Genomic DNA, 11,594 nt, shown 5'->3' on the forward strand with positions numbered 1-11,594 from the left:
ACATTTGAAAAAATGTGCTGTAAAATAATTTAATAAGACTTAACAGTGTCAGTGCTTTGTTAAATATAAGAATACGTGTGGAAAATTAGATAGAAGACACGAATGGGGACATGCATTCGGAGACAGCAGAACTGCCACCTTGACTTTTGAGCCTTTTAAAGATTCCCCAGTAGTATTAAAATTTCAGAGTCTTTTGTGAAAGCAACGATATATTTCATAAGCCAAAGGGATACAACGGGTAAGCTGGTCTGGGAATACCAACACCGAAGCTCAATGAAGTACGAGCACCTAGCATATGTAGAACATCGAACTAGTTTAGTATAGCTATCTTTCAGCTTTGAACTGCCCACCTGCATCTAAGTCGAAGGTCTGCTACCTAAGCTGTTGAATATGGGGAAAGTAACAGAAGAACATATTGAAGCTCGTGTCAAACAACTCCTATCTCGTATGACTTTGAAAGAAAAGGTTGGCCAGATGACCCAAATTGAGCGCCAGGTCGCCACTCCAGCTGCCATTAGAGACCACTCCATAGGTATCTCTCTCTCTCTCTCCCTCTGTTTCTTTCGATTTTTTTTCATGTAGTAATTGATGGAGGACTTTTACGTTATGGCGTTGGCAGGGAGTATATTCAGTGGTCTGGGCAACGTGCCCTGTGAAAAGGCTTTGCCGTCAGAGTGGGCGGATATGGTGGATGGGCTTCAGAGGTCTGCGCTAACGTCGCGGCTTGGGATTCCTCTCATATATGCGACTGATGCAGTTCATGGCAACGGTAATTGTTATGGTGCTACTATATTCCCTCACAACGTTGGTCTTGGCGCCACCAGGTACTTACTATGTCATTCGTTTTTGTTTTAAATTTTTACGTGGTGCTACTGATCCCCTCATGTTATAACCCGAGTTTATTGTAACAAACGGATTATCATACCCACAAAATATTTTTCACTAAAAGGATGTGTCAAAATTAATTGAATTTGTACTCTTGAAAATGTGAATTCCGTACTTAAAGAAAACAAATTAAAGTTATCAATCTCTTCCTTTTCTTTTTAAGAAAATATTTTCTTTGTAGTGATTATAGTTTGATTTAAATTACTGAATTGTAGACTCAGAATCATTTTTTGGTGAAACAAAACGAAAAGAGATGAGTCTTTGGTAGTCTTCCTCCTCCATCAATTTCCTCTCGTTTAACTTTTGAATTGTGTTATAGAGATGCAGATTTGGCACGAAGGATTGGTGTGGCAACTGCTCTTGAAACCAGGGCTTGTGGTTTTCACTATACTTTCGCTCCCTGTGTGGCTGTAAGTCATTATGGATTATGTACTAATTACGTTTATCTGTTTTTCTATTTAGGATGTGGTTTATCAAATTGTGAACTTAGTGTCAATTTGCAACAGATAAGTTCTTACTCAGGCTTTGTTAAAAGAAAAAAAAAAAGTACTTACTCAGGCTCCATTTGGTTCTTAGAAGTTGGATTTTAATTTTCAAATATATATGAATTTTGAAATTGAGCATTTTAAGATATAGGTTTTTTAGGCAAAATGGTCATTGAAATTTGCATAACTTCTCACTTTGGTTCCTGAGATTTGAAATCAATATAAGTGGTCTCTAAGATTGTCCACCATCAATCATTTTGGTCCTTGGTGAAAAATTATATTAAATAAGGATCAAAATGACAAAATTACCCTCAATTTAATAAACAATAGGCCAAAATGATTTGAGCAAAATCGAGGGTATTTTTGTCATTTTATTCTTATTTTATGGAAATTTTTAGCGGAATAACCAAAATGATTAATTGTGGACAAACTCAAGACCAATTCTATCTATTTCAAATCTTAAGGACCAAAGTGAGAAGTTATGCAAATCTCAGGGACCATTTTGGCTAAAAACCCTAAGATATATTATACCAAATAATGAGGCATGAATTTGATGGCTTTATGAAGAAATTCAGTTGAACGGATTCCGAGAGTTTTGACAGGTATGCAAGGATCCGAGATGGGGAAGATGCTACGAGAGTTACAGTGAAGATACTGAAATTGTAAGCAAGATGACGTCTATTGTTTCAGGCTTGCAGGGGCAACCTCCCCAAGGACATCCGAAGGGCTACCCTTTTATGGCGGGAAGGTAGAGAGGATTTATATCAGTCAATAGTTTTTTATTCATGCTTCTTTTTCATGAAACATTTAGCGTTTTGTCTGAGTTTGATAAGTTACACACTTGTACGTTTTAAATCATCTTTGTTCCAAAGAATAAGGAAAAAACATTGACATGTTTGAGGTTCATTTCTTCACTCTGACACTCACTCTTATGCCTACCATAATCTTAAACATTATTAACTTTTTCCTAATTCGTTTTATATTTCAGCAACAACACTATTGCATCTGCCAAGCATTTTGTTGGAGAAGGGGGCACAGACAAAGGTGTAAATGAGGGGAATGCTGTATTATCTTATGACGATTTAGAGAGGATTCATATGAAACCTTATCTGGACTGTATTTCTCAAGGAGTTTGTACTATTATGGCTTCCTATAACAGCTGGAATGGAGATAGAGTACATGGTCACCGTTTTCTCCTTACAGAAATCTTGAAAGATAAGATAGGTTTTAAGGTGGGTAACCATATGATCTGCATAGTTTGTTGTTGGCAAGGTAGGCTAAACACTGAAGACCTACCCATACTCAACAATATTTAGTCTTGTTTTGACTAGTTCTCTTTCGTCTCAAAGTTTAATGGGACCGTTATTAAATGTAAACATTGACGTCTACTGTTGCTGCAGGGAATTTTGATTTCTGACTGGGAAGGAATTGACCAACTTTGCGAACCTGAAGGTTCAGACTATCGTTTATGCATTTCCTTAGCCATTAATGCAGGAATAGACATGGTATAAACACTCCAAGCTTATAGGCCTAAACAATTTTTCACTTTCCTTGATCTTTACATTGTCTGATTGGGAAGGTATGTGTGCAGGTCATGGTGCCTTTCAGATATGAAAAATTCATCGAGGAATTAATATATCTTGTGGAATCCAGGGAGGTACCAATGTCTAGGATAGATGATGCTGTTGCAAGAATACTGAGAGTGAAGTTTGTTGCTGGTGTTTTCGAACATCCCTTTGCTGATAAATCTTTACAGGACGCAGTTGGTTGCAAGGTAATCTTCTGGGCTCAGCACGTCTTACATTCTCCTTGTTGAAAATTCACATGCTTCGCTTGTTATCATTTGAAAGTGCATGATCAGTAAACATCTGACAAAACTAGTTCGAATCAAGTTAGTACTAGTGAATTAGTTTTGCTTCAAAGATTCTTGTGTGCAGCTGCACAGAGATCTAGCACGTGAAGCAGTTCGCAGGTCATTGGTTCTATTGAAGAATGGAAAGGACCCAATGAAACCTTTTCTTCCATTAGACAGAAATGCTAAAAGAATACTTGTTGCTGGAACTCATGCCGATGATCTTGGAAATCAATGTGGAGGATGGACGGCTACAAAATATGGTAGCAGCGGCCAGATAACAATCGGTATGGAATCATGTCGCCATATCCATTTATTTATTTATTTATTGATAATTGAGAGACTAACTGTGATCAGTGTGACTCAAAAGTCTAGGATTTCGCTTTTTAAAAAGTTTAAATTCTCAAGTTTCGAACCCAGAATTGTTCAAAGGTTTCAACCATTACTACAGGCTACATAGAAGTTGTGTTTTCTTGCGCTTGAAGAATTCTGGCTATTACTACTTTTAACGGATAGTATAATCTTGGCCTTAAATTGATAAATTGTAAATCAACATTGTTACATCCCCTCATTGCCTTTATTACCCTAATTTATTAGCACATGTACATGTTTAGGGACAACCATCTTGGAAGCTATTAAGATGGCAGTTGGAGATGATACAGAAATAATTTACGAGAAATATTCGTCAGCAGACACCCTAGCACGTCAAGATATCTCTTTTGCGATTGTGGTCGTTGGTGAAGCTCCGTATGCAGAAGACAGGGGTTATAGTTCAGAGCTTGTGATCCCGTTCAATGGAACTGATGTCATAAGCTCGATTGCTGACAGAATTCCCGTCTTGGCGATTCTAATTTCTGGAAGACCCCTAGTTTTAGAGCCCTGGCTCTTGGAAAAGATGGATGCTCTTGTTGCTGCTTGGCTCCCTGGTACTGAAGGAGAGGGAATTGTAGATGCAATCTTTGGAGATTTTGACTTCGAGGGTAGACTCCCGGTGACATGGTTTAAAAGGGTTGAACAACTGCCTATGCATGCTGCAGACCCTTTATATCCTCTTGGCTTTGGGATGACATACAATAAGGTGTAATCTTTGCACCAAAGAATTTGAAGATAATGCTGTTTTATTGTTTGAATCTGAGTTTATTGCACCGGTTTTTGCGTAACATTTATTCATGAATGCACCCTCTTTTATGCCAATGTCTTCGTACCACCGAGGAAATTTTTGCTTGGACCGTTATGCGGTTAGACTTGTAGGGCAATCCAATCAAAAGATGTCATGTTGATCTAATAGTGAGATTGATCTGATATCCTGCTGACTTGGCATCTCAGCTTCATGCAAGTTTTATATTCGTTGAGAGCAAACGGTCACGATGAAATGAGATACTTTTTAATTTACCTTCTTTCTTTAATTTCTTTACACATTTCATAATTTCCATTATGTGTATTTTTTTTCTCTTTGATTCTTTCCGCATTCTCATAATTTACCTTACACAAACCTCTTGAGAGTTGGCATCATGCTTCCAACTCTCAAGCCTTAAACAATCTTGAACACTCAGAAGACTCAGAAAGCTCTGTGCGTTCTTCGTCACACCCATGAAGAATCATCAAGCACAATTATACATGTCAGTTCTTCTATCGCCACAACCCAAAACCTTGCGGCATCTGTTCATCCAATATCAAGTCATCACGAGTCTCAGATCAACATTTCCTACACAAACACTTTGCATCATGAAGATCAAATTTGTAATAAGATATTGTAACGCTAAACTATCATTAATACAAATATTAGTTTGTACATGTGTTCTATGTGATTTGCCACAGAAAATTCGCGTTTACAACTCATTACAGGGCATTTCATGTATTTATCCACACAACATAATGTAATAATTCGTTTGCCTAACGAGAAGGTTTGGTCCGATCATAATTTTTCAAGAAAACAAGGAGTTGCACCTCCAAAATATGCATCGAACAAGGAGTAGTTCTACTTTACAAGCTAGATGCAACTCTGAGCAATGACAGAAACGCCACTACAGCATATATTACTGCATGTTAAGTTTCAGACACATTACTGTACACTGCCGAACGAAAATTTGATGTACAGTGAAACTCTTGCCATAGAACTATTGGATTAGTGTGAAGCTTCCAAAAACGCTGTTAATATAGGGTTCTTAGTAAACCCTCCCAAAGCATATTTGTAGTATCCCATTTGAAAATCAGCAATTTATGGCAATACGGCCTGAAAAAATATTGATTCCATTTTTGTAAGGTATCGATCATATTAACCAAAGTTGAATAGAGAAATAGTGAATTACTTTCTAGGGTAACGTCTTCTTTTAGATCTGGTACGACGGGGGAGAATCCGGAAAACCACGACAATAATATTGATGACGACTTGTATGATTATTAATAGCTTCAAACCTGGAAATTAACTCAAAACCCCCAATTTTTGTTCACACATAATTTTTAGCTATACAAAGACAAGTTGGCATTTTTATTTGGTTTCTGAAAAGTAAGCTGAAGAGTTCGTAATAAAACAAGTTGGTGCCTTTTACTGTTATAAATTTTGTCTCATTCCTTGATTATTTCTCGTTTCGTTATTGATTTAGGTTTAGACAGTTTTACTTTGATAATCCTCCATGATCAGTTAATTTTGTTCATGAAAATCGACTTGATTTGTCCCAGTGGATTTATTATAGAATAGTTTTATTTGAGCTATTAGCATTTAGTCATTTTTTTTTTAAATAATGATTTAGGACTTGTTTGGAAGTGCTTTTAAATTAACTGAAAGCGTTTTCAGTGAATATATTTTTTGAACTAATCCTTAGTAAAACGCAAGTAAGTTATGAATAAATAACTAACTTGAAGTATTTCCTGAATATGAAATACTTTAAATGCTTTACGAACTCAATATTTTCTCCAAAAGTGTTTTAGGTTATTTTAAAAATATTTTCAAATGAGCGTTTAGTCAAATTCAAAAGTGTTTACTTTGGCGCCACTATGATTAAGATATCTGAAAGAAACCCCCCAAACTTCACCTTTCAAAATAAATAATCTCATGTCAAAGCAAAAAACAGAAGAAAACAAAAAACCAAATTCCACATCAAAAAACTAATATTAAAAAAGTGAGTACATTAGTTTTCGGCATAAAACATAACAAACAGCGGTTGTGCTGTTGTAGCCTAGGTTAACAGACAGAGAACGCGCATTGAAACCTTTATTGTCGGCCTGCAAAGCTCTGAGACGATTTCTCCCAATTTTCTGATCAATGGAAAATGATATGATCGACGTGGAAGAAGAGAGCGACAATGAAAGTCCTGGACGTGTTTATCATGTAACCGCATAACTGCACTAGCCACTAGGTTAGCGAATAGTTTTTATTTTTGGTCTCCTTTCTCGTTCGCCAATAGTTTTGAAGCAGGAGTACCAGCCACCTCTGCAGTAATGGGTGGAATAACACGCTTCTCCTTGGCTTAGAGATTAAAAATACACACTTTTACCCTCAGCTGACGCAATTTTTCATCTAAAATTTGGCATCCCAGATAAACCAAAACAGAAGCTTCAAGATACACAAATTTTATTGAATTACATGCAGATGCAGCTCCTCCCCTTTGATAAAGAAACATCTGCCATCTCCAAAGTAGCACCAGCCTCCCTCCCTTCCATGCTTGGTCAAATCACCACGCATGCGAAACAAGAAGATTAGTGTAAGTGAAATTACAACATATTAAGTCCAAAATATATAACTCTACAAATCAAAACTCATATTGCTTTATGTAGCTTCCACAGGCTCTAGCCAACCTGACAATAAAACCATATCCAAATTATTCAGGTTTCACCACGTTTTGCCTAAAAAAGAAGGCAAAAATACTAGGGACAACCTTATTAAATACAAAATAATTCGCAAATTAAGGTCGGTTTATGTCGTATTAAGTACTAAATCTCGGACTCAAACGTGTGTTGATTTACATGTGAACCAGTATCCTAGTGGATACGGTGACGAGTTTTTACCCAAGCATCCCGTGTTTGAAACTCCATACTTCTCCTAAATTAGGGTTTTTATCACAAATTGTCCTTGAAATTAACACTCACTATCAAAATGGTCATTGAAATTGAAAATCAATCAATGTAGTCCCTGAAAATAGGTGTTGCAAATCAATGTGGTCCTTCCATTACAATTCTGTTAAAAATTTCATTAAGTGCTGATGTGGCACATAAATGGGTCCCATAAATCCTTTTTTCTCACAAATGATCCTTGAAATTGACCCGTGACATCAAAATGATCCCCAAAATTGGTCCCTGATATTGAAAATCGATTAATGTAGTCCCGCAATCAAGTTTCCCAAATCAATGTAGACATTCCATCACAATTTTGTCAAAAGTTTTGTTATGTGTTAATGTGACACATAAATAGATCACACAAGTCTAATTAAATTAAAAATAAAATTACAATTAGGTTTAATAATTTAATAGTTAATAAAAAGTTGTCAACCCAAAAACCCAATCCTACAATCACCTCCAATCATAGTCCACATTCCTCTGCCTCCTTCACTGTCTATTCTCTTTAAAAAAAAAAAAAATCTCAATACACCCACCTTTATAGACTTCAACACCCTTTACCAAATTGAACCTGGATCGAGATCACCTTTGGTGATGGCTTGGCTAATTGGCAACGACTTCTGGGATATCACCGTTAACATTTAGGCAATCAACATCCTCACAACCTTAATCTTGGAGAGCTTGTTCAGCGCTTCCTTGGTGGTCTAGTGACTCAAAGAACGGCGAGGTATGCCTTGAGATAATGTGGTTATAACCAAAATGTGTCTATTGTTGGTTGAAAACTATTTCCAATCCCCCTCTTAGACCTTGGTTAAGCCTTGTGCTTTGAGAATTTATGGAAGAGATTTCTCTTCGGAGTAAGTCCTACTATAAGAAAAAAAATTTCATTGCGCAAGAAGGTATTTAGACAACTTGTTAGATTAATTATTAAACCCACATCAACACATAACAAAAAAAAGTTCGCAAAATTGTGGCCGAAGGATTATATTGATTTGCGACAACTATTTTCAAAGACAACATTCATTGATTTTCAATTTCAGGGACTATTTGTGATAAAAACCCGTAAATCTTGTGGGCTCATTTATGAGTCACATCAGCACTTAACGAAAATTTTAACAGAATTGTGACGGAAGAACCACATTGATTTGAGACACCTATTTTCAGGGACTACATTGATTGATTTTCAATTTTAAGAACCATCTTGATGGTGAAGACCAATTTCAGGGATCATTTGTGATAAAAACCCCCTAAATTATTGTAATAGTTTCGAGAGAAATGCTAAAATGACTCACCTCCAAAGTGATTCTCAAAGGACTCTCCACCCACGTGAAGTTGCACTTCCACAATTAATTCTCCACCCGCTACCAAATTTTCTAGGTCTTTCATGGGGAAGTGCAACTCCACGTGGGTGGAGAGTCTTATGACAATTGCCTCCCTTAATAATAATAAATTATAAAAAAAAAAAAAAAAAAGAAGTTGTGGTGATGACTTTGAATACATAAAAGTGTGCATCTAGGAGGTTGAGTTCATTGAATATTGACGAACTCTAGAAGTGTATGATAAAATATTACCTACTTGCAAATCGTACCAAGTTATGGATGTAACTGGTATTTGACATGAGGATTCATTGTCTATCTCATGTTAAACAATTCACGAAATTTTATGTTAATGATTAAAGTTGTTCATATTATTAATCACTTGTAAAGATTATCTGTGCAAAAACTTAAAGGGTTGAACAACTGCCTATGCATGTTGCAGACCTTTATATCCGCTTGGCTTTGGGATGACATACAATAAGCAATAATGTTTGCACCAAAGGATTTGAAGATAATGCTGTTTTACGTTTTGATTCTGAGTTTATTGAACTGGTTTTAGCATAACATTTATGTTGGGATTTACGGCTCAAAATTAGGATGATGCAGAAATTAGCTTTGTGTTATCTATTTTATTTGGTGTCCTATTTGTGCTTGGATTTGACTTCTTGGTTGAATTCCTTGCTTGGTGGAGAGGTTTTCTTAATTACCTATTTGATTAGGATTTGGATTTACTTCCAGTTAGAATTAGGATTCTCATTGTAACTTAAGTCCTATGCACTATAAATAGGACCTTTGACATGCCCCAGCCCCGATAATTCCAAATATTAAGGTAGGCACGTGTTGGCCGACAACTGAGGGTGACGAAGCCATTTTAAACTTGCATATAAGTAAAAGATATGCAATTAAAACGTAAAATACCATAGCAGGAACGTGTTCTAAGCATACAACTACTAAGAATAATATGGAAGAATTACTAGGAAAATATACGAACAAAGGAATGATACCTATACTGAGAAGACTCTAGAATACATAGGCAAAAGTGTCCTAACGCCGGGATCATGTGCCTCAATCCTAACTCCTGAGGGGGCACAAAACCAGAAAATGTAAGTGGACCAAAGTTTATAATAATAATATTAATAATAGAAAAACCGTTTTCTTTATGAACATAGTAACCCCCTATTTTGAAACATATATATAATACTAAATATAGGTTTTATGAAAAACCCTAGCATGCCATGTAAAACATTTGTAAAACCTTTGTAAATCATATCCGCGAAGTACTCAACTAGGAGTATCATAATCGCCCGAAGGCAGTACCTGTCCATCCTTGAAGGTGAAGCTGAATAATCTGTCCATCAACCTGAAGGTGAAGCTGTATAATCTGTCCATCACCCAAAGGTGAAGCTGTATAAAATAGCATACATTCACACTGACACTAGACGTGGCTAGTGAAGCTGTCTGACACCACTTTCGGCGATAAAGCTGGGGGTATATAATATATCATATCTCACTCCTCCATCATCTGTGTCCTATGGCCATAGACATAATACCCGTGGTGTGTGGATGTGCCGTATGATAACCCATTAGGTAAGTATTGAAAACATATCTCAAAATCTCGTATCAAACATCGTAGCTCAGAAGCTCAAACCTCGTCTCATAAATCCATGGCAAACCATATTCATAAATCCATGATAAACATATACGTATATTCATAAAATTTTATAACAAAAAATCCAATGATTCATAACCTTTAGTGATATATAAATCCGATAAATCGTAATTATTTCGTAAAAGCAATTTAAATAATCATAGGTATGAAAATCCGTAAAACATAATATAAATCATGCTCCAATCATAAAATATGCAATGCATGCTAGGCTAATATTTTATAAAAATATATAAGTTATGAAGGGGTCCACTCACAAGTTTTCCATTGCCCGAAAGCCTCTCAAACTATCAAGAATGTGATCACTTCTCGCCAACGCGCCTAAACACAATTAGGAACCTTTTAGTAAAACTCTACTAAAATGTTCTAATTTTGGAAAACGGATGATGGATTCAGATTCGCCACGTCAAGGAACCTCAGTTTTTCCCCCACGCACCGCCATGCGTGGCAGTCGGCTGCCTCGACTCACCGGAAAATCTAACAACTCCAAAAATTCTCAAATTTTACAAGAAGGAAAATCTCAATGAGTGGAGCAACTTTCATACCTGTGGCTAAGGCCAATTTGGCAAAGAAAAACCTCAATTTCACTCAAACCCGTCGGAACCCTAGATTTAGGTGTGCTTTGATTCAACTCCTCTGGTGCTCCACCGCCTCTATGGTTGGTTGGGGTTTGTTCTTGGGTTCAAGGAGAGTCTAATGGTGGTAGAGATTGAAGGAATTTGCTTCAAAAATTGGTAGATTGCCACCAAGAACACCACGGTGCCGCCGGTGCTATTCCCACGAAACCAAGACCAAAAACCATCAAGTTTGGGGTGGAACTTGAAGAAGAAGGGTCGTGGAGTTGATTCTAGGTGGTGGCGCGACGTGAATCGTTGGAAAAATTGCCTTAATGGCGTTGGAAAACATGGGTGCCGCCGGGTCGGGTACGGGTCAAAGGGAACCCAGCGGGTTCCTCTCCTTCTCCATTAGTTTATTTTGTGTGCTTCACCATTAGTTTAGTGAAGTTTCTCTATTTGGGTTTTATGTGGAGGTCACTGTTTGGAATCATGAGAGTGGCAAATTCATGGCTCATTCGTTTGGGAATTTGGTAAGAATCAATTTAAGTTGGAGAACAATTGGGAGAATCTTATCCATTTATTTGTTTTGAGTTCTCTACTCGTTTGGTTTAGGATTTCTAGTTTGTGGCATTTGGGTTGTGAGAGTAAAACACTCTTTTGTAATCTCGTCTATTTAGTGAAATTCCTCGTCGTGTTTCACCAGTGGACGTAGACTTTGTGTCGAACCAAATTAAATCTCTTGTATTCTTATTTTGAGATTGTTTGTTTTAGCCTTCATCT

General features: G+C 36.8%; 1 protein-coding gene across 1 annotated transcript; it reads left to right on the forward strand.

The window, feature by feature from the left end:
• The first annotated feature begins 235 nt into the window (after window positions 1–235).
• On the forward strand, window positions 236–4,470 carry LOC137748507 (uncharacterized). Its single transcript, XM_068488668.1, has 9 exons — window positions 236–532; window positions 620–824; window positions 1,205–1,295; window positions 1,973–2,118; window positions 2,359–2,602; window positions 2,771–2,875; window positions 2,962–3,144; window positions 3,308–3,509; window positions 3,837–4,470. Exons 1-9 carry the CDS (start codon window positions 391–393, stop codon window positions 4,304–4,306), a joined length of 1,788 nt encoding a protein of 595 aa, XP_068344769.1. The 5' UTR covers window positions 236–390; the 3' UTR covers window positions 4,307–4,470.
• Window positions 4,471–11,594: the final 7,124 nt, after the last annotated feature.

This window comes from Pyrus communis, chromosome 10 (assembly GCF_963583255.1).
Source record: "Pyrus communis chromosome 10, drPyrComm1.1, whole genome shotgun sequence".
Lineage (NCBI taxonomy): Eukaryota > Viridiplantae > Streptophyta > Magnoliopsida > Rosales > Rosaceae > Pyrus > Pyrus communis.